The sequence below is a fragment of the Sus scrofa genome, chromosome 15 (genome assembly GCF_054392235.1).
Source record: "Sus scrofa isolate SSC_HxYL_T2T_F1_AM1 chromosome 15, Sscrofa_HxYL_maternal_Yorkshire_Landrace_v2.0, whole genome shotgun sequence".
Lineage (NCBI taxonomy): Eukaryota > Metazoa > Chordata > Mammalia > Artiodactyla > Suidae > Sus > Sus scrofa.
Window position 1 is genome coordinate 58761160 of NC_139397.1, and position 26749 is coordinate 58787908.

General features: G+C 43.7%; 2 protein-coding genes across 3 annotated transcripts in view; one reads left to right on the top strand and one right to left on the bottom strand.

Moving 5' to 3' along the window:
- Positions 1–8171: 8171 nt before the first annotated feature.
- On the bottom strand, positions 8172–10119 carry LOC146395861 (uncharacterized). The gene is made up of 2 exons (XM_085001066.1): positions 8850–10119; positions 8172–8629 (listed from the first exon to the last, which is right to left on the bottom strand). The coding sequence occupies exon 1, from the start codon at positions 10010–10012 to the stop codon at positions 9623–9625; it is 390 nt and encodes a 129-aa protein (XP_084857192.1). The 5' UTR covers positions 10013–10119; the 3' UTR covers positions 8172–8629; positions 8850–9622.
- A 486-nt stretch (positions 10120–10605) lies between these two features.
- Positions 10606–26749, top strand: part of WWC2 (WW and C2 domain containing 2) — a 186933-nt gene continuing 170789 nt past the window's right edge. For both annotated transcript variants that reach the window (XM_085000947.1, XM_003359464.6), the window contains exon 1: positions 10606–10975. Coding sequence is in view for 1 of the 2 variants with exons in the window: in XM_003359464.6 (XP_003359512.4) it covers positions 10845–10975 (131 nt within the window). In the remaining variant the exon portion in view is untranslated. The remainder of the gene's footprint in view (positions 10976–26749) is intronic.

Below are 26749 nucleotides of genomic sequence, written 5' to 3' on the forward strand. Positions count from 1 at the left end.
TAGAAGCCCATAGAGGGTAGGAAAGGCTTCTATGAGGGGGGTGGGCCAGGCATGAGGTGTGCAGGCAGCAGGAGTTAGGGGTAAGGGGGACAGGTGTGTGGGCAGAGGGTGGGGGTGGGGGCAAGTGTATCACTGGGGAAGGCGAGGTGGCAGCCTTGCAAGGTTGGTTACATTCAGGGGTGTTGATTAAAACCATAAATACATTGAGGATAAGGAGACTCATGTTTCTCCCCATTTGAGAAGGGAGTTACAAATATGGCAAGGAAACAAAACTGGAGTGAATGCTGTAATGTTGGGTTTGAATTGAAGGAATTCATGTGAACTCATGGTTTTGATAGAGAAACTTATGCATGTACATGTACCTACTAAGAGGGCCTGGGTGACCCACCAATAGAGGTGAGTTCATCCAGATGCCCAGATATTAGTTTCTAAATAGCTTTCATTTCTCCCTGAAAGGAGCTGGGGGTCCTTGGAGACATGGCTGATTCAAGCTCCGGGACAGGGAAAGGATTTTTTTTTTAACTTGATGAAGTTTATTACATTTATAGTTGTACAATGATTGTCACAATCCAATTTTTATAGCATTTCCATCCCAGGGAAAGGATTAAAGGGAGCCTGGAATATCCTCTTGTGTCAGAAACAAGGAAGGGCTTAAAGAATGATGGGATAAGTCAGAGGACACAGGGGACAGACTGGAGGAGCTCCCATCAGCCAAATCTAAGACAATTTGAGCAAAAAAAAAAAGAGAGAGCGAGAGTTGCCAAGAACTGGGGAGGGGGGAATGGGGACTTGGTGTTTAATGGATACAGAGTTCATTTGGGGAAGCTGGAGCTCTGGAGATGGATGGTGGTGATGGTTGCACAACAATGCGAATGTACTTAATGTCCCTGACCTGTACACTTAAAAATGATTAAAATGGTAAATGTTATAGTAAATTTTAAAAAGTGATGGAATGGATTAAAACACACTGAATAAAAAATAATCTGTGTGTCCCTAATGATAAAATATAACAACAATAATGGCAAAGACAGATAAAGTTCTTCACATAAAATACTGGCTGATAAATGTAGGGAACAAACACACCATTTTGGAACAATCAATGTAATAATGGGTATATATAAGTATGGATCTTCAATAAATGCCAAATTCAGGGGGTGAAAGATTTGTTTGGGAAAAGGATATTCATACAGCTTCAAAGCATCCCCCCACAGATGGTTATTTACAGAGGAGAAAAGGAACCTTTATAATGGTATCAGATATACATGTAGATACCACCTTGTGTGATCCAGAAGCGCATCACCAACGATGGGACAAAACTAACATTATGTGCCTCCTGATGTGATGAAGTGGGAAGTATAATGCTCACCATGGAGTTTTCTTGACAAGAATTTTATTTTGCTTTATTTTATTTTTTGCTGTTTTTAGGGCCGCACCTGCGGCATACAGAGGTTCCCAGGCTAAGGGTCTAATCGGAGCTACAGCGGCCGGCCTACACCACAGCCACAGCAACGTGGGGTCCTTAACGCACTGATCGAGGCCAGGGATCGAACCCTCAACCTCATGGTTCCTAGTTGGATTTGTTTCCACTGCGCCATGACGGGAACTCCCCTGACAAGAATTTTAATCTGAGTATTGAGGAAATCATCTAAAACCAGGCTGTGAGCTATTCTGCAAAAGTGTGTGTCTAGACTCATCATTATTATGAAAGATTAAAAAAAAAAAAAGGCAGGAGGATGTTCAAGATTAAAGTAGACTAAAGAGATAGGACAATTATGTACAACATGATATCTTTGACTGCATCCTGTTTTAAACAAATAGCTACACAGGACAGAAAGCCGTATATATAGCTATACAGAGAAATAAAACCAGTGTAGCAAAATGTTAATATCTTCTGGTGAATCTGGAAGACACTTACATAGGTATTCATTTTATTATTCTTTCAATTTTTTCTTTAGTTTTCAAATTTTTCAAAATAAAAAGAATTTGGAGCTCCCGTTTTGGGTGGCAGACTCAGCTCAGATCCTGCGTGGCTGTGGCTGTGGCTGTGGCTGTGGCATAGGCTGGAAACTGTAGCTCTGATTCAACCCCTAGCCTGGGAACCTCCATAGGCCGTGAGTGCAGCCCTAAAAAGCAAAAATAAATAAATAAATAAATAAAAAGAATCCAACTCTCTTGGGCCTGTCTGAAGAAATAAATGGTTCTGATTTCTTATTTTTTAAATATTAAAATAACAGTATTATATCAACAAAATTACAGATATTTAAAGACACTAATACAGCACAATACTTGGGAATCCCCAAATACTGAGAATCAGCACTACTGCAATCTAGCAGGGATCTTGTTTTTTCAGCTTTTAGTTTTCAGAACCCTATTCATAGTAAGTGCTCAATAAAGCTGAATGGACAACTGAGGGATTTGTTCTATTTTGTGATTTGGTTGTTTAGGTAGCTTCTAGAAGAGGTGATTTGAATGTTTTATGCAGCAAGAGGTGAGGTGAGCAGAAGGGTAAGAGCTAAAAAACTGGTATGCACAGCAAAGTCTGGTAAAATCTGGCCCACACTGGTCTCCCCGCCATCCCCCCACCCCCCAACAGGACATCAGTGGCACAGCATTCAGGTCATTTAAAACATTGAAAGTGTTGAATAACCAGATGGGAAATATGCTGTGTAAAATTATTGTTGTGCATAATTTATTGTGGCCTTTAAAAGTTCTGATACAGAATAACACTTTGGAGGCTATAGCTTTATTTTACAAAATTATTATAATTGGATCTTATTTGTATATATGTCCTAATATCTGTAAATAAATAAACACGGGAACTCTTGGTTTCTTAGGAAGAATAGCCTTTAGTGAGGAATTTTCATTCACACATTGAATGTGCTAATTAGAAGAAAAATTTTCATTTCTTCATTAAAACAGGTTTCCCAGGTGTTGGGTATTCCTCACACTTCAAGATAAAACTATAGTATTTCTGCATGTGTGTGTGTGGGGGGGGGGTATGTGTGTTTGCGCGTGTGAGAGAGAGAGACAGATAGAAAGAGAGACCTACACTGTAGCTTGCCAGGTCCTTAACTCTATCTTGACTTCTGCCATACTTATATGTTTTTCTTAATACTTTTACTGCCTATGTATGCATCTCTACTCAACATGGTTTGGCTTTACCTGTTTTTGTGAACTACATATGAACGAAATCCTTCCGTACAAATTCTTTTGTTTCTTGTTTTTTACACAATGTTATATTTGAAAAGATTTACCAAAGGGGTTTTGTGTAGATGTAGTTCATCCTTTTACTACTGCTCTATTGTATTGTTTAAATATACCACACAATAGGGAGTTCCTGTCGTGGCACAGCAGAAATGAATCCGACTAGGAACCATGAGGTTGCGGGTTCAATCCCTGGCCTCGCTCAGTGGGTTAAGGATCTGGCATTGCCATGAGCTGTGGTGTAGGTTGCATACACAGCTCGGATCCCGCTTTGCTGTGGCTGTGGTGTAGGTCGGCAGCTACAGCTCTGATTGGATCCCTAGCCTGGGAACCTCCATATGCCGAAGCTGTGGCCTTAAAAAGCCCCCCCGAAAAAAAACCATGGCCACGAACATAGCCAAAAAATATGTATTATATTGTGAATATATATATATCACAAAATATAGTTGCCCACTACCCTTTTTCTTCTTTTTTCTTTTTTTTTGTCTTTTGTCTGTTTTGGTTGTTCCACATTGCGACCAACACCTGATATTATTAAACTTAGTGGCTGCATGAGTATCTCCTTGTGGCTTTAGTTTCCACTTTACTGGTTCTTAATGATGTTGTGTACCTTTCCATAAGTTTATTGGCAAAATACATTTTCTCTGAACGTGTTTTATCACATAGGATTTTTTTTTCACTATTCAATTTAAATATCCCAAATCAGACACATGTGGGAGATTATACTGCACTCAAATTGCTTAAAGCCAAATTCACAGCATTGAGTCAAGACCAGGAAATCAAGAATGAAGAGGAAGAGAGAGGATGAAGTGGGGGAAAGAGAAGGACTGATAAGTAATAAGTAGAAATAAAGATTTTAATGGAAAATTCAGAAGAATAGGAAAGGAGATTTGAAATTCTTTTAAAAGATAAGGAAGAAGGAATACATAGACTATAACGCTGAAACAGGGAAAACATGTAAATTAAAGATGGTAAAAGGAAAAACCTTTAAAATGGAACCTTACATTATTTCATTACATAAGAAGAAGAATGTAAATGAATATTTATTCTAGAGCCTACAGCACAGAGTATACAAGAGGTGCCCACCTGTATACAAGAGAGCCTCACACATACCAACATGGCATTTTAACTTTTGTTCCTTTTCACTGAGAAGACTGTTTTTGAAAGTTCCCTATCTTTTCAGCAACCACAGGCTTAGCTCAATGTGGGTCTCCATCTGCAGAGAATAAGGTAAAATCTAACCCGTTTGATGTTGCTTACTATTGGAATATGGAATGATTGTTTTTGCCTAAGGTGTTGCTATAATAATTAACTGGAAGGGAAGTGGTTATGGTAATGGAGGTTTCAGGTTTGGCCCAGCACTGGGGATTCTTAAAACTCACATGCCTGTGTTCTTAAGGACTGTCTAGACAGTAACATTTAGGAATTGTGGATTAGGGTTACCTAGTCATAATACTTAGAGATGTCATGTATTTTAACATTTCAGTTGCAGAAGAGCAAAAACAAAAAGTCTCACGTTTGATTCAGAAAAAAAAAAAAAAAAAAGTTCTCTTTATTTAGAAGTTCCGGTTTATATAATCTCTGATCTCTTTGAGGAAACAGAAGATATTAAAATATTGCAAACCAGTTTATCTTGTCCTACGCATGAGTTGATTCAATAGCATAACGATAAAGGTTATAACAATAATTCATTCAGAGATGGATTACACGCTAGTAAGGAATTCTTAACACATCACTGAAAATGGAGACCACATTTTACAAAGAAATAAACTAAATCATATCAAATTACTGAAGCGTTATAGGCCAAAAATAGGATTATAGATGGGTTACTTAATTCTATTAGACGTGCACTGATGTTTCCTTCCCAAGGTTCAGTCCTGAATCCTTAGCCCCTTACAGAATTTCAGATGGGTGACATTCAACCAGGTATTTGCAGTCCTGACCTTTTGTTTGAGCTGGAGTCCTGACCTTTCACTTTCTGCTGGGTATCTCTAATTTCTAAAATCAAACTCCATATCAGATCCCCCTTTGGACTTCCTCATTTATTTCGGCTATTTGAGTCTGTCTTGATGGCCTAAAATCTTGGAATCATACCAGATTCCTCCTTCTGGTCTATTCGCTGCTTAATCTAATCAGTAGCAAATTCTTGCCAGATCATTCCTTTCTGTGCCCCCCACCCCATTTCTAATCCTGACCTTTATCTCTCTCATACCTATACTATCACACCAGTCTCCTAACTAGACGGCTCCAGCCAGTCTTGGGCTCTTGCACACCCGATTCACCTTGGAATTCCAACATCCATTTCCTTCTACAAGCACGCCCTGCCATGCGAGTCCAATCAATTTGGAATCACGTCCAGAGTCCAGACAGCTCTACCCCATCCTTTTCTTTAATGATCATTTTCCTCATGCATACTGCTCTGACGGGACCTTCCTGGCAGCCCCCATTCTCTTAATTTATTGTCTGAACTCTTCCTTTGATACTAGGGACATACAGAGGAAGCTGCATTCTTTAAATTTTATGATTGGCACATCACCAGTGAAGTTAGCAAGCATCCTTTGTACTTTGCCTTTTTTCACTTAAAGACCCTGGACGTGTTTCTAGGAGTTCCTGTCGTGGCTCAGTGGTTAACGAATCCAACTAGGAATCACGAGGTTGCAGGTTCTATCCCTGGCCTTGCTCAGTGGGTTAAGGATCTGGCATTGCCGTGAGCTGCGGTGTAGGTCACATCACAGCTCTGATTCAACCCCTAGCCTGGGAAACCCCATATGCCACGGGAGCAGCCCAAGAAATGGCAAAAAGACAAAAAAACAAACAAACAAAAAAAAACCCAAAAAAAACCTGGACATGTTTCCAGAGTTCTTGTTGTAGCTCAGTGGTAACAAACCCGACCAGTATCCATGAGGATGTGGGTTCAATCCCTAGCCTTGTTCAGTGGGTTAAGGATCTGGTGTTGCCATGAGCTGCACATGGTGTAGGTTGCAGACATGTCTCAGGTCTGGCATTGCTGTGGCTGTGGTGTAGGCCAGCTTCTGCAGCTCCAATTTGACCCCTAGCCTGGGAACTTCCATATGCAATGGGTGTGGCCCTAAAACCAAAAAAAAAAAAGCAGATCCTGGACATCTTTTCTTATCACCACATACATTTTAATGCAATGCTTTTTATTTTATTTTTTTAATTTTTTAGGCCAAACCCATGGCATGCAGAAGTTTCCAGATCAAACCCATGCCACAGCAGTGACAACACAACTCTGGATCCTTAATGTGCTGAGCCATCAGGGAACTCCCTGCAATGCTTTTTACATACCTGCTGAGTATGTATAATTCATTTACTCAGTTCTTTACTGATGGACAATGGTGGTCTTTTCAGTTTTGTTATTATCAAATATGCTACAGTGAACATCCTTGCACATCTTGAGGAATTTTAATATCCACAGGTAAAATCATAGCACTGGAATTGCTGGATTAAAAATACATATATTTTAAAATTGGATAGCTATAACCAATTATCTGTTGAAATAATTTTCACCTGCCAATCTTTTTTTTTTTTTTTTTTTTGCCACACCTGAGGCATGTGGAAGTTTCTGGGCCAGGGATTGAACCTGTGTCACAGCAGTGACCTGAGCTGCTGTAGTGACAATCCTTAACCTGCTGCACCACAAGGGAACTCCTCTACTCCCAGTTTTGATATCACTAGTTTTCCTGCCTCCCAGGATTTGGACATTGACATGGGAGCTTTCTTTAATGGGAGCTTTGCTTAATGGTAGCTCATCTCCATAGACTATTAGTACTGGAGAAAATGCAAAGCCTGGAAAACAGGGAATTGAAGGCCAGAAAACAGACTCTTCAGCGACTAGTGCATAGATTAGGGTAATGTGGCATCCAGGAGAGCAGACAGCATCATCCTGCTCTGCCGGTGATCAACTGGAACCAAAGGAAATCCAAGTGCATCTATTGATAAACTAGGGATAACCTTCATGTTTATTTTATTTTTATAGATGTGAATATAAATGAAATGAAATCTTATCATTTAGCCATCAGGAATTCTCTGAAGGGATGGTACTATGTAAATTGGGTGAACACAAAATAGCAGAGTGCACGTTGCTGTGGGCTGTGGTATAGGTCGCAGACACGCTTGGATCCCGCATTGCTGTGGCTCTGGTGTAGGCCGGTGGCTACAGCTCTGATTAGACCCCTAGCCTGGGAACCTCCATATGCCGTGGGAGTGGCCCAAGAAATGGCAAAAAGACAAAAAAAAAAAAAAAAAATAGCAGAATGCATACTTGATCAAGACAAAAAAGGACCCTGTGGAGAAAGACTCAAAGATTTCAAAACTAAACTTTCAGTTACCAAAGGGGAAATGTTGGAGGGGAGGGAGAAATTGGGAGGCTGGGAAGGGCATATACATTCTACTATATACAAAAATCAGTAAGTTAACAAGGACCTACTATATAGCACAGGGAAATTTACTCAATACTCTGTGATTGATAAATATAAATAAACTCAATACTCCAGATATATATAATCAGTTATACATATGTATAACTGATTGACTTTGCTGTATACCTAAAACTAACACAACACTGTAAGTCAACTACACTCCAATAAAATTAAAATAACAACAAAAAACCAACAAACCTTGTAGAGGAGTGACTTTCCCTTCTGTCATCTTAGCTGCTTTTGTGTAACCAAATGTTTCCTGTGCTACCCAGTGGGGGAGAAGAAGTGAGTTTGTCTCTTAACTGCTTTAGAGTTTTGTATGTCTATTTAGAGTCCCTTTTTGAAGTCTTGAGATTTATGGAACAATAAATGCCATTTACTGCTGTGCGCTATTCTGGATTCCTCATTGGTTTTAGAAGCTGTGTAAGAATATTTATCTGCAAGCTTATCAAATTTGAAATTATACTGAGAAGTATTGTGCAATAGTTCATCCCAGTGAAACGAAATAAATGGTGACAACAGCAAAAAGCATATTACTTTGTTTTGTTTTTAATAGTAGGATGTAGCCATCTTACTACAATACACGTTTCCGAATTGTTTTGGGGGAAACAAAGCACTCCAGGAAGCAAGGTTTAAAGAAGAATGGCTTGGCTGAATGATGTTATTAGTATACCATAACACGAATTTTGGCCACGTTAATGGGCCGGTTTAGAGTAGGTCAAAAACAAAGCACTTCCTTCACTCAGTGATGTGAGAGATTACTTTTAGACAAGTCTCACCTTTTGCACAACATTCAGAAGTACAACCTTGAGATTACCCACTAGGATGTCACGCACAGCTCACCTGGAACTGGAGAAGCATGCCTTCTGTGATCACTTCTTGATGAATGGAGCTGGGCTGAACACAGCACCAGGAGGTGGTGGGGGTTGGGGGATGTCCCTTTGGTAAGGGCAAAGCCTGGCTTCCTGGGTGTAAATGAGGAACGCCTAGAAAGACAAAGTAAATGAATTTGTCTTGGGTGACTCCCTTCCCCAGCTCCTGCTCCCTCTGGTAGCTCTTTCCCTTCTGAGCTCTTCAGGGTTTCCAGTGTTTAAAGTTTCTGCCCTGACTCTACAAGGACAACACAACCTCTTCTAAGGCCCTCGCCAGAGAAGGCAAGTCCAGTCCCGCCGTAAAGCTGTTCTGAGCCTGATCCTCCGTCCTTACCCTGCAAGACCATCCTCCTCCTCCTTCGAGGTTGACCTCAGAAGCCCCGAAAGCCTGGAGAACCAGAGGCCATCCCCACCCGCCAAGGCAGCCGCTACACCAACTTCACCAGAGCCAGCACAGTGAATCACAAATCCACTGGACTCCCTTACTGGCCTGTGAATCCAGGAGAGGGAGGCGGACGTTTTAGCACACCGCTGAAAGCCCTTGCCCACCGCTGTGTCCCTCACAAGGTGGGAAGTCTTTTAAGCATTAGCCGGCAGGATTAGGCGAATTCACACCCAGAGGTGAATGACTGATCTCCGGGGTCTTCCTGTTTCGTTTGTTTGTTTGTTTGTTTGTTTAAGTCTAAAAGAAGCTGGTTAGTAATCTGGAAGGGTAAGAATGGAGGACGCTGGTATAGACCTGGCTGGAGCTGTCATTGTGGACTGGGAAGCTTCCTCCAGATCCAGGGGCTGGGGGCGAAAAACACTCTGTTGTCTGGGCCCTGCCAGACCTGCTGCTCCTCGCACCGTCGCCCGACGTCCGGCCCCTCCTCAGGGCCGACCGGGACATAGTAGCTGCTGAATAAATAAAAGCTTGTGGAATGAGGGAAAGTCCACGTTCCTTCCCGGTCACATCCAGAGGCCCGGAAAGCCTGGCCGCCGGGCTGCCAGGAGTCCCCTCCAGCAGGGTGGCCCACGCCTTCTAGACCAGAGCAGGGCTCGGAGTGAGGGTCTTCCCGGGGCAGGAGCGAACCGAAGGGGCTGGTTATGGGGTGCGTCCACGTCCAGCTAAGCTCTGCGGCGGAGGCCAGCGGCAGAGGGGCCCCGCGGGTGAAGCGCCCCAGGCCCGAGGGCGGCGACATCCGCGGAGAAAAGCGGGGTGGGGGGGTAGTGCGGGAAGGTTTGGAGGAGCAGCGGCTGCTCGGACTCAGGTTTGAGTCCCCTCCGCGGGCCACTGGGGCAGGCGTGTCGCGGCGCCCAGAGAGCGGGACCCGCCTTCGCTTTCCTCCACCAGGCCCGCGGCCTGTCGGCTGAGGTCACCGAGGGCCGGGAGCTCTGCAGAGGCCCCGGGGGCGAGGCCGCCCGGGACACGCCACCAACGCGCTTCAAGGGCTTGCGGGGCTTTTCACACTTTTCCCACCGGCCGGGACCGCCCTGGGGGTCCGCGGGGCGCAGCATGGGGGAGCCTCTGTGCCCTCGCTGTTTGTTGGGACTTTTTCTTCCGAAGAGAGCGTCCCCACCCCTTTCCTCTCGCAAGTCGTGTGGTTTCCCTAGAAGTCGGAAAGAGGTTGAGAGCGCTACGGAGACTTCTCTCTAGCTGTCTTTCCAGTCCGGAAACTCTAAAAACCCGAAGTGCTTGGCCGTAGGGAGATACTGGGGGTCACGGGGAAGGGGCGAGCAGCGCATTCCTTCGCCCACTTCCCTCCCACCTGGCCTTCGGCTCCCCTCCCCCGCCCCTGGCTCAGGCCGGCGCCCCGGCAGGCGCAGCGAGCCGCGGGAGCTGCAGGGTTAAGCCCTGGAATGTGGCGGCGAGGAATGTGCATGCAGATGAGGAGCGAGGGGAGGGGCGGGCGGGGCGGTCCGTGGGCGGGGCGCATGCTAATAACATGCAAATGAGGAGGCCCGTAGCCGCCACGGCCGCGGCTCAGCCGAGCTTCCCGGATCTGAGCCCAGACGGCGGCGGCTGGGGCAGCCTGGGCGCCGCGACCCTCTGCGGCCACAGGGGGACGGGGAGGAGGAGGAAGAGGCGGAGGCAGCGGCGGCAGCCGCGAGGAGGAGGAGGAGGGTTCGATCGTCTGTTCCGACGCAGACATGGTGGACTGATCCCCGGCGGGGCCGAGAACAAGGTTTCCTGAGGCGCCCCCCGCGCGTGGCCCCGCCGCGCCCTGCACCCCGCAGCCCCTCGCCGGCACACGGGTCCGGTGCGGCGGCCGGGCCGGGCAGTAGCCTTCCCGCCGCGTCCCGCGCCGGGTCCCTATGGAGGCGCCGCTCGCCGGCGAGGCCGCCGACCATGCCTAGGAGGGCCGGGAGCGGGCAGCTGCCGCTACCCCGGGGCTGGGAGGAGGCCAGGGACTACGACGGCAAGGTCTTCTACATCGACCACAACACCCGGAGGACCAGCTGGATCGACCCCCGGGACAGGTGGGCGGCCGGGCCGCGGGTGGGCGCAGGGACCCGCCTCGGAAGCGCGGCGGCTGCTGTTGTCCGGGAGACCCGGCCGAGCGGCGGCGCCCGCCGACTAGGGGGGCGTGGGGCGTGGGGCGTCGCCGGTCCCGGGGTGCCAGGAGGGGTCCCGGAAAGGAGGAGCGGGACCGTCTGACCGAGCCGGGGCTGCGTCAGCCGGCCAGCCGCCCAGGCAGGGGCTGGTTGGGGCCGCCCCTTCCAGGGCCCCCTTGCCCACCCACTTCCCGACGGCCCTGGGACCTTTAGACGCTCCGGGCGCAGAGGGAAGGGTGGAATTGACGCCTGGACAGGCACTCTGTGTCCCGCTAACAGACCCAGAGGGACCACCTGAGCCCTGCTCCGAGCTCGCCTCCGCCTAAAGTTGGCCAAATTGAGGCTGGAGGGTACATAGGGCCTGGGAGGCGGGGCCGGGCCCGGGGCCTCCCGGGAGGAGGCCTAAGTGCAAGGTGGGGCCGACTTGCCGTCCAGGCCACCTGTGGCATCTCTTTGGCTGTTCTTGGCTCCCCGCCTTGGCTGCACGTTCCTGATGGGGCATGCCACCGGTCAGGAGGCCCTGGGCATGGAGGGGTCCCAGGCACCCTTCCTCGCTGGGCCCTGGCGGTGAATGTCATTGACCTCGCCCCTCAGATTTTACAAACGTTTGTTTGGGGTTTTGCTGCCTAGTGTTAGTCTTCACCTGAAAACTTGAACTGACTTCCAGATCTTGAAAAGGCAGATTCTGTTTGGAAGTAAGAAGTAGTGAAATGAACAGTGGAGAGGAACCTTGGTTATCAAGGAACGTTGACTTACTTGAGCTTAGCATGATTTTTTTTCTAGTTTGCAACACACTTTTTATTCCCGCTCAGAAGTGAAGAGGAGGAACATTTCATCATCTTAGAAGTTCAGGAGCCGAAGTTTTAGTTGAATGATCACAAATGTTTCTCTCTCCCATCTTTTTAATCTGAAAAGGAAAATTCTTATATTAAAATTATTATAAGAATAGTAGGAGAGGAGTTCCTAATTGTAAATTTGTTAACTGTCCATTAAGGAGGTATTCCTGTTTATAACTTTAAATAACTTACCATTAAGGATAACTCCAACATTTGGACTTTTGTCATTTCTGAAACTTCTTTCCAGCTTTTTATGGAATATGGCCTTAGAAGTTTATAACCTTTGTAGGTGCTTCTGTTAAACACTCTGCTTTGTCTCAATTTGAAGCTGGAGCAGTTTTGTACTTATATTTCCACCCACAAATATTGTTTTTGAATGCTATTAAAGAGCAATTATAAGAAAGTCGCAAGTGACATTATAAATTTATGGAACAATCCTTGTTAAATTATCCATGAAGGTATCGGTTTAGGTTTCCCTCTTGAAATGAAAAAAGGCACCTGTGCTGAGGTTCGGTCTTGCTCCAGCTTGGCTGCCTGTTGCTGGCCTGATGAAAGTTATGACAAGCCTCACACCTTCACAGTCTCTCCAGACATCTTAGTTGTTGTCATAAACTTCATGCTCCAAGCCAGTTATTGCACTTTGAAACTGCTTAACAGATAGTAAATGTCGATGATGGTGTGCACCCAACAGTGGCTTTTAAAGCACCTGTATAAATATTTGGCTTTTACAGTTGTAATTCTTTCTGCTTTCTGATACTTGGAGTGTCAGGCTATTGAAACTGCAGTGCATTCTTGAAATTTTTAGGCATTCTAGATTCTTTTCTGCTTCAGTTTACATGTTTATTGTATCTCATTTGTGTTTACCAACAAGGATTACAGCAATACCTAATGGCCTGGGTAGAGCAAATAGAAAGTGGAATAAAATTATATGGCTTGGCTTATCTATATCACTACTTCTTAAACAAGTTAAGCATGTCTTTTATTTTAAATTGTTAATGGATTAACAATTATCACAAACTCGGTTTTTCAGGAAACTGGGAACCAGTTCATTTGATGGGGACAAACAGTTTTGACTAAGATGATTTGTTTACTCAGTTTTCCTTGAAGCTGTTGGATCTTTAGGTACTTATACATTTAGCTGGTTATAACTATTTCTGGATTTCAGTATTGGAATTTTAAAGATATTCCGTAAAATCAGAGTCAACATAGACATAGTTTAAATTTGACTGTGTTTTCTTTTAGGGCAGTGAGGTGTCTAAACAGTGTTAAGAGATGGTAGAAGAGGGTATTTGGGGTAACTGTTCCCTCTGGTCAGTTTTGTTACACACTTTCCAAACATATGGAAAGAGAAATGGTACAAAGGCCAATTGGAGTGTGTCTCTTCTCCAGGATCAAATTACAAATCCTGAAAGAAAAGTGACTTGATAAACTGTGGAACTGCAGTACTTTTGAACTTTTAAAACCATTCAATTAAGATGGCCCTGATGATTTACCCAATCATGTTTATGTTAAGGAAAATGATTTTTTTTTTTTTTTTTTTTTTTTTTTTTGCCACATTCATGGTTTGTGGAAGTTCCTGGGCCAGGAATCAAACCCGCATCACAGCAGTGACCCAAACCACAGCAGTGACAACAGCAAATCCATAACTGCTAGGCCACCAGGGAACTCCATGATTTTGTGTTTTTAATGGTCTATCCAAATTTGTGAGGTCTTTCTGATTATGTAGGTAATTATGCAAATGTCCTAGGAAAAGGCTGGGGGATTTCACGAGAACATAATTTTATTAAATGAGTAGTGATTTTAGAATGCTGAAGTATTATTTTAAAATGCTTTCAAGCTTTTGGAGGTCGATGACATCGTGCAGACTGCTGCGATGTGATCACAGCTTTCCTTGCTCACCTCTGAGAAAGCTTGGAGGAGTATCCGAACCCCTCTAAAGCTCCATTTTTTTCAACTCTAAAATGCAGATCATACCACCTACCCCATTCGGATGTTTGGGGGCCCACAACTGGTCCAGTCAAAGACTAGTACTTGTTGTCATTGCAGTTTAGGAACTGAGTGACAGTTCAGGTTACCTCTGGAAATGGTGGATGTGTTAGCACATATTTTCTCAGTGTTTATTGTGTGACAGCCACTGTGCAAAGCTCTTCAACTGTAATCTCATTTTATTCTCCAAGTGTTCCTAGGAGGCAGACGCCATTATTACCTTCCAGTTACAGGTAGGGAAGTTGAGTCATAGGGAGGCTGCCATTGCTGTTAAATGTGGAGCCAGGATTTGAAGCCAGATAGTTGGCTCTAGAGCCTGTGTCCTTGATCATTCACTCTAAACCTCCTGGACACCTGGGCATGCTCAGGGTCTTTGGATGGAGGAGAACCTCTTTGCCCAGGGTTGATTTTTCAGACTGACCGACCAGTTTTTATTGGTCGTCAAAGGTCCCTATCAACTGTGTAGGATTCTGTGACCCCTGGGTTCGTCACACACAGGGTGAACACCTTGGGAGTGTGGCCTGGGGACCCATCAAGCTGACCTCACTGAACCACAGTGCAGATCCAGGTAGAACTTGGAAGTTCAGTGTATTTTGGGGCACATTAGAAGTTCAGTTTGGGGAAGAATTAAGGGCTCTCTTTCAACCTGAATATAGTTTTACTATAACAATCTTGACTTTGCCCTTCCTTTCCCCACACCCCAATCCTGGGGAAAACTCCTTGTCCATGATTCCTTAGCAACCCTCCCCACCACAAGCGGGCCAGTAGTTGTTTTGCAGGTGGGCTCACTTCCTCGCCTCTTAATTTGCTCACTACCGACACCCTTTGACCTCACCACTTGGGGTTTACAGAGGGCCATAGATCATGGCCAAATGGTCTGGTGCTTTAAAAAAAAAAAGCCACTGTATTCAACATAGGAAGAAAAGGTGGCATGATGGGTTTATTTGCCTCTGGGAGGAGTAGGTGGCTAAGGTGGGCAGGCCTCAGAGACAGGATGAGTGGTTTTACTAACTCCCAGTGGAATCCTATTCATTTACTGTCCTTGGATTGGAATCTACCCAGGGATGCAGTATCTTTGTCTAGTTGAACTTAAAAGATTTACCACCACGTGAAGTGACTTTACATTAAAACGGGCTGATAGACCATAATCTTCAGTTTCTGGCTGGGATCAGATGTTGAGCAACCTGACCTTCTAATTGAAGGGAAGAAATCCCCAGGAGTCAGGGAGGATGACAATGAGGAGGAAAAGGATGTCTGCTGTGTGTCACCAGCTTGATTGAGTTAACCTCGGCTTTCCAGGCTCGGTTTGTGGCACCTAAGATGAGGCCCTGTGGAACTCTGTATTGTCTTTGTTTTAAAGTCAAAGCAGGTGATTTTGTTAAACCTACTGCTGGAGTGTGAATTCTTCAAAAGACCTAATTACTTATTCTGTATCCTTTGTATCTGGTAGATGTTAAATGAATGTTGGTTAGGTCAGTTAATGAATTAAGTTTGTTAAATTAATAAAAGAATACTAGTTGAGCTGCTCTCTTATTTCCATTTTCTTATTATTAGGTTTTCAAAACCTGTACCCCTAACCACCAATAAGCAGGGACAATTGATTTTCCAGTTATATTTAAAATAATGAGAGAATTAAGCTGCTGCATTTTGACAAAAAGTATAAAGATGTGAATTACCTATAAGAGCAAAGATAGCAAAATCAACCCCAATAGCCTTAATCTCAGCTATCATTGTCATAGACCACTGGGAATCGTCCCTGTCCAGCAGCTTCTGTCCCAGTCTGGGTGCCAAGTGGTTACTGTGAATTATTTGAGTGATTATGATATTTGAAGTATAGAGAAGCACTAATTTAAACTATGCTGTCTTCCTAAAATTCCCAACATGCTATTTCTTGTTTTCAACAGTTTTCTGTGACCCTTGATGAAGTGCTTGCTTGGTACCTGGTGGAGGTTTCTTCCCTGACTTTAGTAGTCCGTAGTTTGCAGTTTAATTTTGTTGGATGACTCAGGGCAATAATTGCATTTTCAAGAGAGGCTATTATTTATAAATAAGTAATTTATCTTTTTAAAGCTACAAATCACCAAGTTGTGAGCTACCTAGTCAGCCACTGTAACATGTTGCCTTGGAGCCAGTAAGGATTTAAATTTCCTGTGAACAAGTCCTCTTGTGCTGGGGAGAGGGTAGAAACAGCCTGGCAGCCTGGGCGGGCCCTGCACTGCCTGCCTTTGGGATTCAGAGATATTGCCTTGCAGGTGGTATGGCACTTGCTCACTTCTTTTGAGTAAATGTCTGTAGGAAATGGATGCCATCACTCTAGAGGAGTGTGGCCAACCTCGGTTTGCTGATGTGGGAGTTACTGAAATGTAACAGTGTTAGCCCCAATACAGTGTAAGTTCCTTGGGGCAGGACCCTCATCTATGTATGTTCCAGTCCTATGAACTCAATTGAAATTGGTCTCTTTTTTTTGTCTTTTTAGGGTTGTACCCATGGCATATGGAGGTTCCAGGCTAGGGGTCCAATCAGAGCTGTAGCCACCAGCCTACACCACAGCCATAGCAACTCGGGATCAGAGCCTCATCTTTGACCTACACCACAGCCCACGGCAATGCCAGATCCTTAACCCACTGAGCGAGGCTAGGGATCGAACCTGCGTCCTCATGGATGCTAATCAAGTTCGTTTCTGCTGAGCCATGACGGGAACTCCCGATTGAACTGATTTCTTGTTAGAATTTCCATTTCTGAAGCTCCCATTATTGAAAAAATTACCACAGAAGTACAATAGGAGAGGGGTTTTTCAAAGGCACAGTGTGTAGATAAGTTGTGCGTTAAAAAAGACTTAACCAAATATATAGGTTCAGAATGTTCTCAGTGTCTTCAGTAGTTTTTTCTCTTCCCCAATTATTTATTTTTTAATTGAAATAAAAAACATCATAATATTAACTATTTTAAAGTGTACAATTCATTGTTTTTTAGTGTATTCAGTGTTGTGCAACCATGATCATTATGTAATTCTTGAGCATTTTTATCACCCCTCAAAGAAACTGTATCCCCATTAAGAGCTCTTTGCTCATCCTTCATCCTGCCTTTGGCAGCCCCCAATCTACCTTCTGTCTCTGTGCTTTTGCCTATACTGGACATTTCATGCACATAGAATCATATGCTATTGAGTCCTTTTGTGTCTGGCTTCTTACACGTAACATAATGCTTCCAAGTTTCATCCATGTTCACCTGTGTTTGTAGCACGTATCAGTCCTTCATTCCTCTTTATGACTGTAAATACTATTGCATTGTGTGGGTATCCCCCACCTTGTCTCTCCATTCATCAGCAGATGGGCATTTGTGTTGTCTCTACTTTTAAGCTATTATGAATAATGCTGCCATGAACACTCATGTATAATTTTTATATAACTATATTTTCAGTTCTCTTGGATATATACCTAAAAGTGGAGTGAGGGGTCATATGTTAATTCTCTGTTTAACTTTTTGAGGAACACTCAGACTCTTCCACAGTAGCTGCACCATTTTGCATTCCCACCAGCAATGTACAAGTGTTCCAGTTTCTCTACATCTTAACCACATTTCCTTTTTTCTTTTTTTTTCTTAAGCATTTCTAGTGGGTGTGAGGTAGTATCTTACTGTGATTTTGATTTGCATTTCCTTCTTCAGTATTTTGATAGCTTTAATATGATGTAGAAATTCTTCCTTCATTCTAGCCTTTTAGCTTTTGCCACTCTAACCACCCCACCTTTTTTTTTTTTTTTTGCCTTTTAGGGCCGCACCCATAGCATATGGAGGTTCCCAGGTTCCCATGCTAAGGGTCCAATCAGAGCTGTAGCCACTGGCCTATACCGCAGCCACAGCAACGCCAGATCCAAGCTGTGTCTACAACCTACACCATAGCTCATGGCAATGCTGGATCCTTAACCCACTGATCGAGACCAGGGAGTGAACCCACAACCTCTTGGTTACTAGATGGACTTGTTTCTGCTTCGCCACAATGGGAACTCCTCTCTCCACCTTTTTATGTCTCCTAAGAGGCAGGGGAAGAAGAGCTAGGAGAAATTAAAAGTAGAATGTATGGGGTTCCCATCATGGCACAGCGGAAACAAATCCGACAAAGAACCATGAGATTGCCAGTTTGATTCTTGACTTTGCTAAGTGGGTTAAGGATTGGCATTGCCATGACCTGTGGTGCAGGTCTAAGACGTGGCTTGATCTGGCATTGCTGTGGTTGTGGCGTAGGCTAGCAGCTGTAGCTCCAATTGGACCCCTAGCCTGGGAGACTCTATATGCCTCGGGTGCAGCCCTAAAAAGCAAAAAAAAAAGTAGAATATTCTAACAGAGTGCATATTTATTTTTGTCTTCATCTCAAATATGATATATCTTTAAGAGGCATAGATGTGCATAAAGTAGGCAATGAATGTAATGTGTGTGTATAGACAGCTTATTCAAAATGATTTGATGTTTAAAAGCTTTAAACTAGTAATATGGTAAGAATTAAAATCTCTTTTTTTTTTTTTCCTTTTTATGGCCACTCTTGCTGCATATGGAGGTTCCCAGGTTAGGGGTCAAATTGGAACTGTAGCCTCCTACCTGCACCACAGTCACAGCAATGCCAGATCTGAGCCACGTGTTCAACCTACACCACAGCACATGGCAACGCCAGATCCTTAACCCACTGAGCGAGGCTAGGGATCGAACCTGCATCCTCATGGATCCTAGTCAGATTTGTTTTCGCTGAGCCACAATGGGAACTCCAGTTAATTGTTTTTTGGAAAAAAAAAGTTGAAGGAAACCTGACAAACACAGACTCAGCCAGGTGATCATGACTTAACAGTGATAAGTCACATTGATGTATCCTTGATACGATGTGATGGCAATGGCAATTTTTCTTTGTGGTCTTTCTCCCCCCCCAAAACATCATAACCCCAGTCTAATCATGAGAAAAAGACTCACCAAATCTCCATAGAGGGCATTTCACAAAATATCTGACCAGTACTCCTTAAAACTGATTTCAAAACCAAGGAATATCTGAGAAACTGTCACAGCCAGGAGGAGCCTAAGGAGACAGGATGAGTGAACACCATATGCTGTCCTCATGGAATCCTGAGACAGAAAAAGAACATTCGGTAAAAGCTAATGAAATCTGAAAAAGTTATGCATCTTAGTTAATAACAATGTATCAAGATTGGTTCACTGATGTATTGTGGAAAAGTGTAGGATATATGGAACCTGCACTAACTGCTTTCTGTAAATCTAAAACTGTTCTAAAAGAAATAGTTTACTTTAAAAAAATTACAGAAAAACACAAAAAACAGTTGAAAGTGTTTTTCTTTAGTCAAAGTGTGACCATACTATGTAATTATGGTTTTTTTGGTATACTTGAAAAGCAGTGGGCAAACTATGGCTCAAAAGCCAAATCAGCCTGCAGCCTTCTTTCTTTGTATCCGTCCAGCCAGTCTTACATCATTAAAGGGTTGTAAAAAGGACAAACAAAAACAGAAGAATTTGTGTCCGAGATTGTACATGGCCCACAAAGCCTAAAATACTCTCTGGCCCTTTTCAGAAAAAGTTGCCAATTCGTGATACAAAGTGAAATGATGAAGTGTTTACAATATCTTATATATAAGATAAGTATTAAGAGAAGTATTAATCTTAACTGATAAAAATGGCATGATTATTAGTGTTCATTGATGATCGACTTCATAAACAACTTTAGGTCCTGATGTATAAAAACGAATCATGCTTGGGTGCTGAATTGGAGGAGTTTCCTTACTTCTCTTATTACTTATCTTTTAAGGACATGCAGCATGCTACTTAAAGTTTTCCAAACCCATTCTTCTCTGACACAGCTGGAATTGTACATGGGGACGTGAGAGAAACAGGCCAAAACAAAAAACTTTTAGAAGTACCATAGTTTTTTTCTTGTTCTTTTTAGGGCCGCACCTGTGACATATGGAAGTTCCTGGGCTAAGGGTTGGATTGGAGCCTCATTTGCAACATACTCTTCAGCTCATGGCAACACCAGATCTTAACCCACTGAGCCAGACCAGGGTTCAAACCTGCATCCTTACAGACACCAGCGGACACCATGTTGGCTTCTTAACCCTCTGAGCCACAGTGGAACTCCCATAGTTATTTGTTCACAGTTTACTCTTGGAAGTATAAATATTATAGTCATCTGGTTTGGCTGGAAACATGACTTTCCTGGGATGTATTAATGGTATTTATAAAATCACAAAGTTGGCCATGATGATCAAATAGAAAATAATTCCATGTATTATTTTTACTTTACCAAGCTGGTACCTATTATAGTTGTGAGTGTTCTAAAGATGCTATGAAGGGCTAAAATTGTTTTGCTCTGTACATAATTGCTCCTGTGCTGTTAACCCTGATGTCAGTAAAGACTACCTGGTTCTGAGAAGAGAGCAGAGAGTAGCATTGAAGTTAGAGCCCACTGGGAAGTGGTTTAGGACGGAGTAACTGAGGTAAGCTTTGGAAGCTGTTCTTTTACTTCTAAAACACAGGAGGAGTTACAGTGGTCCCCCTAGAGAATTTGAACACAGGTGTATATTTAACCTACATGGTCCCCCAGGGGGTGCAGTTAGGAGATTTAAATTTAAAGAATCGTAGGCATTATTTTGACTTACTAGTGACTTTTAGCTAAAAAAGTGTCCCAAGTATTTCTGGACAAATGAATGTGTCGGATTTAGCAGTGGTTGTGGTCACCACTCAGGCCACACTATATGTGAGCGCTGACAATTCCTATTTAGGAAAGGTTGACTTACAGAGATTTGTGCTATAAACTCCTGATGAGAATTCTGACTTGGTGATAGACCTGGAATTATGTTACCGATATTGCTCCATTATTGCTCCATTGTATACGAGGGTGATTTTATTAAGTGGCGCTGATCTTCAATGAAGTTTAAAGCATGGTAGATCACGTTTACGTTAAAAGATTTGAAAGGCACAGAGTAAAGTTTTACTCTGTAGTTTCCCTTAGTGTTATGGTTTTAAACAGATGTAACTTAAAATGCCAATCATTTTTTTTTCTTTGAAATCATGACAGTGAAGGAGTGTGTAGAATCCATATTGTACATGGTGTCCCTGGGTTATCAGTTTTGTCGGCTTATGGGTCCAGGTTTGCTAACTTTTTGGCTGGTCAGGAATACTCTCTATACTGTGTATTCTTTTTTTTTGGTTTTTTTTTTTTGTTGTTTTGTTTTTGTTTTTTGGTCTTTTTAGGACCACATCCAAGGTATTTGGAAGTTCCCAGGCTAGATATCAAATCAGAGCTACAGGTGCCAGCCTACACCACAGCCACAGCAATGGGGGATCTGAGCCATGCCTGCCACCTGCACCACAGCTCACAGCAATGCCAGATCCTTAACCCACTGAGCGACACCAGGGATCGAACCCTTCATCCTTAGTTGAGGATGAAGACTTGCTTGGTGTGTATACCATTCCTTTGTGCCCTGCTTAGACTACCCATCCCCATGGGCACTTAGGAACACTGCAGGGCCCCATGCCCATGGAAATGAAATATGAGTATTTGAAGGATCCTTGCTTTCTTCCAGCAGCCTCCATAATCTTTCCCCAGCCTGCTTTTAAAGATGTGGCCTCCTGGTCATTCACTCTCTCACTCATTCATTTAAGCATTCATCAAACATTTGAAAATCCTATATGCCAAGCACATGCATCTTGGGAACCTAATAGTGTTGAATGAAATAGGCAAGGTCCCTGCTTTAATGGATTTTATATTCAAGTTTGGGTAAGACACATTTTAAAGGCAGTGCTGAATGTGTCTTAGTGGAAATACACAAGGTGGAGTGATGGTGGTGCCGGCGGGAGCTACTTTGAGTGGGGTGGTCAGGCCTTGCTGAGGCATCAACATTCGATGAGACATGGGGGTAACAAAGCGCCATCCATGTGAAGATCTGGGGGAAGAAGAGACCAGCCAGAGAAACAAGTTAGGCTCCTAGCCCTACTCTGTCCAGTATGATAGCTGCTAGGAGTATGTGGTTATTTAGGTTGATCAAGATTGAGAGCTCCCTGGTGGTCTGGTGGCTAGGATTCAGCATCTTCACTGCTGCAGCCCAGGTTCAATTGCTGGTCTGAGAACTGAGATCCCACATCAAGCCACTGCACTCCACGCCCCTCCAAAAAAATTAATCAAAATCAAATAAAGTTAGGAGTTCCTGTCGTGGCTCAGTGGAAACAAATCTGACTAGGATCCGTGAGGACCCAGGCCTCGCTCAGTGGGTTAAGGATCTGGTGTTGCCATGAGCTGTGGTGTAGGTCACAGATGCGGCTTGGATCCCCCATTGCTGTGGCTGTGGTGTAGGCCAAAAGCTATAGCTCCAATTCGACCCCTAGCCTGGGAACCTCCATTTGCCGTGGGTGTGGCCCTAAAAAGACCAAAAAAAAAAAAAAAATTTAAATACACTTAAGCATTTAGTTCCTCAGTCTTACTAGCCTTATGTTAATTGCTCAGTTAGCCACATGTACAGATATAGAGCATTTCTGTTGGTGCAGAAGGTTCTGTTGGACTGCACTGTGCTTGGGAGGTTGTTATGTTCAAGCAACTGAAAGGTAGTCTGTGTGGCTGCCATGCAGAGACAGAGGGAGGAAGGAAGGTCTTATGAGAGGAGGCAGAGAGATAAAAAGGGCATCTGGTCATATATGCCTTGTAGACCATCGACATTTTAGGGGCATCTGGGAGCCACTGGAGAGTTTTAAGTTGAATAGAGGAATAATGGGTTGCTTGTGTGTGTGTGCACACAAGTGTGCATGTGTATATGTGATCTACACCACAGCTCATGGCAATGCCAGATCCGTAACCTACTGAGCGAGGCCAGGGATCGAACTCTTGCAACCTCATGGTTCATAGTCGGATTCGTTTCCACTATGCCACAAGGGAAACTCCCCTGTTGTTATCCATTTTTTAAGAGATGATTGCTTTATGGAAAGGGAATGATAGCAGCTATTGTAGTAGTATAACCTAGATGAGAATCAAATCTTGAACTGGAATGATGGCTTTGGAGATGGAGAGTCAGTGGATCCGGATATGTTTTTAGGTAAAAGTAAAAAAAAAACTTTTCATGCTTTAGATATGTGAGACATAAGGAAAAGAGAGGAGTGAAGGATTTACTGACTTGCTGATGGGAAAAGACCAAAGAATGAATACTCTTGGTTGGTATTCAGCTGCATCAGTGCTCCAGAGTTCAGTACTTCTCAGATTTGGAGGTCTGAGAAGTCTGTTAAGATGTACACGCGGAGACATCTGACAGACAGCTGGATATAGAGTCTGGAGTCTGGGAGACAGCTCCAGAGCTGGAGATACTAAATTTGGTATACATAAGTAGTATTTTTATTTTATCTATTTATTTATTAATTCATTCAGTCAGCCAGTCATTCATGCTTCCCGGCCAGGGATGAGATCCAAGCCACATTTGCAATCTGCTGGATCCTTAATCCACGGTGCTGGGCTGGGGATTGAACCTGCATCCCAGCGCTCCAGAGACTCTGCTGATCCTGTTGTGCCACAGTAGGAGCTCTGATAGTATTTTTAAATTGTGAGATGGGGTGAGATTCTTGGGCGAGAGGGAAAAGAAGAGGTTCTAGGACTGAATCCTGAAGGATGCCAGTGTTTTGGTTTTGGTTTTTTTTTCGGGGGGTGGGGATGAATCCTTGTTCCTGCTAAGATGATGTCTTTGTTCTTACTGGAGCATGTCTTATACTTTCTACCACTGTGCTAAAGATGATGATGAAGATGATGATGGAAATAAATATCATCTGTGGAACCTTCATGTATGTCATTTAAGGCGCCATGAGGGCAGGTCCTGTGTCTGTCTTGTTCACTCTTGTATTTCAGTGTCTAGTTCTATACAAGCTCTTAGCAAATATTTATTGAATAAATGAAACCTTTGACAGGAACCATTAGTGCCCCCATTGTAGGAAACTGAGGCTTAACATGTGAACACTTGTCTCAGGGCACAGAGCTGTTAGGCAGTGGTGGCAGGACATGCCCAGGTCTGTCTGACTTCAGAGCTGTGCTTTTCTCTTTGCGCAACCTCCAGGCACTACTCAGAAGGGTCCTTGGACTGGGGTTTGAGGCTGGAGGTAATAGTCGCCCTTCAGGACTTTGCCTGTGTTTCAACTCTTGATGCTTCCTTTAACAGCACAGCCACAGGTCATCTTCCAGTACCTCATCTTATGGTGCTTGTTTTTAGCATCTGCATCAAAACTAAGTATATTGTCTGGACTTTTCACATTGAACTATTATCTTTTCAGAGTTTTTAATTTTCTCAAACTAGTTTGTAGGCTCCATTTGGTTAAACCATGCAACTCTTATTTTTTTATGCCCCCTCACAGGACGCCCAGCACAATGTCTTGTGCATATTAGGTGCTCAGTTAAAGCCAGATCTGATTCTGTCGCTTCTGCCGTATTTCAGTGTTTTCAGTTCATTCAGAGGCTGAGAGCTGTTAGGTTGTCAGACCTCATCTTCTGGTTCTAAAAACACTCTGACCTTGTACCACAGCCTTCTCCCAATCCAGGCTTATGTGGGACCATCCCTTCCCCAAATTTGCCTTCCATGCCCCCACCTCCATGAGAGGACAGGTGGACTGCTTATTATTTTTATTGTTGTTCTTTCTTTTTTTTAGTTTTTATTTTATTTTTTTATGGGTGCATAGATTATTAAGGATGGAGGATTTTCAAAGCAATAATGCTGAGGCCCCTGTTCTTCCACATTCTTTAATAGAACTCTCTCTCTTTCATTGATTGAAGCCCTGATGGGCAGTCTGTTCTCTGAGAATGCCTGGGTTTCACAAGTGTATGAGTTACAGATCCTTTTTTTTTTTTTTTTTTCTTTCCCCAGTGAGAGTTGCAACGTTTATTTCAGATTCTCTCTCTCTCTCTTTTTTCTTTTTTGCCGCATAGGCAGTATGTGGAAATTCCTGGGCCAGGGATTGAACCTTCCCACCCAGCAGCAACCAGAGCCACAGCGGTGAGAACGCAGGAGCCTTATCCCTTGAGGCCATCAGAGAACTCCCGAGTTACAGAACTTGCTTGAAATTCTTTTTTACTTGTTCTCTTATAGTTGAGCTGAAGTCTTGGAGGAAAAACCATCTCTTCCTGTGAATTGCTGTGTTAGAGTCTGCCTTATGCTACTTAGATTTGGATTGGGGCTCTGGCCTTGGTAAAAGTGAAGTGATTGAAAGGAAAAGGGAGTATTGGTGTATTTTTGTTTGATTTATTTATGTTATGAAACTTACCTGAAAGAATGAATGTAAGCGCTTCACTAAGACGGTGGTTATAAAGGAGTCTCTAAACTTAAATACATTCCTTATCCCTGTCACAAGTTGCTGCCCCACCCCACCCCCTTTGTCTTTGTCACAGCTGAACAAAATACTGTGTATCTGCTGCTGTTTGGGAATCCAGTATTCTTACATTTCTACTTTTGACTCCGTTTGAGATCCAAGTTTGTGAATTTTAATTAAATGCGTAGATTATGCATGTGAAAAATCTTTTGTTCCTCTGTTGCTATGAGCAACAGTTGTTAAAGTTAACCTTCCTTTTTAAAAGAATTTTGGGTAAATATATGAATTTTAACACGTTAAAAAAAGGTCATCATTTACTGTTTGAATGTTCTGCCTATAAAATAAATGGTTACTACGACCATAATCATCGTGGTGAAGGGAAGAATGCGGTAGAAGTGAATAATCATCCGACACATTGACAAAACATTCCTAAAATACTATTCAAATGAGGAAAGACTTCAGGCCCCGCAGCAAGTAGCCTAGCATTGAGTTGTCTGGGTTTATTTACTATTGTGGCCGAAAAGAAGCCCCTGTAATGGTTTGCATAGAAAACTCATGATTTCTCTGAAATTTCTCAACTTTCTGTCTTTTCTTTTTTAAACCTCATCCCTCGTCCACCCCACTCCACACTTTATGTCCTGCTTAAAGTCTCCTTTTGTCCTGATGGTTTTGTTTCATTGCTCTCTACCCTACTCCAGTCTAAGTTTTACTGACTCCCGGTGACTGCTGGCTATTTGATTTTGTTGCGTGATTTTTGTTATGCTCCCTTTGTGCTGGTTAAGCTAGCAGTGTTTACCTACATTAGCGGCGGTGGCAAGGGCAGAGCTTGGCCCATCTGAAGGGAAGCCCTGAGCTGGTCTTGCAGTGAAGGCTCCTGGATGGGTTCCCGGTGAATTCACTCCCCAGAAGGGCTGGCAGTTTGGCTGGACTGCAGAAGGCACCTCCCCAGTTAGAGTCAAGAGGGCTGGGACCAGGCCGGGTTAGGGGTTTATAGTGATAACGTAATTAATTAATTCTCCCTCTGAGCATAGGACTCTGTGGAGAGACGCCCTTTGTCCTCCTCCTGCACACTCGCTGCTTCCCCGGCTCACTCTTGAGAACAAACACTGAAGCACTAGCTCTTTACACAGTTTGCAGGAAGAAAACATAACTGTCTTCTTGAAGATTTCAGAAGGACCTGGGGAGCCCTCCACCTTTAGGAGAAGTCAGGTGCCCCCCTCACACTCTTGCATCTCTCTGTGGCCAGCCATGCATGTTGTATGTTGGACAACAGTGATTTCTTTTTTGAAACAAGGCTTATTTTTAATTTTGAAAATCTAAATTGGATTCTTATGTTTTTAAAGGGGCAATGCGTTAAAAATCTGACTGTAGTGTCTCAGGTCGATGCAGAGGCGTGGGTTCAATCCCTGGCCCAGCACAGTGGGTTAAAGGATCTAGTGTTGCCACAGCTGTGGCTGGGATTCAATCCCTGGCCTGAGAACTTTCATAGGCCATGAGGTGCAGCCATGACAACAACCCCCCCCCCCCGCAAAAACCATATAATTTTAGGATGTTT

Coding starts and splice junctions, on each gene's coding strand:
- LOC146395861 (XM_085001066.1), bottom strand. CDS start 10,012: ATGCTGCGCCCCGCGGACCCCCAGGGCGGTCCCGGCCGGTGGGAAAAG.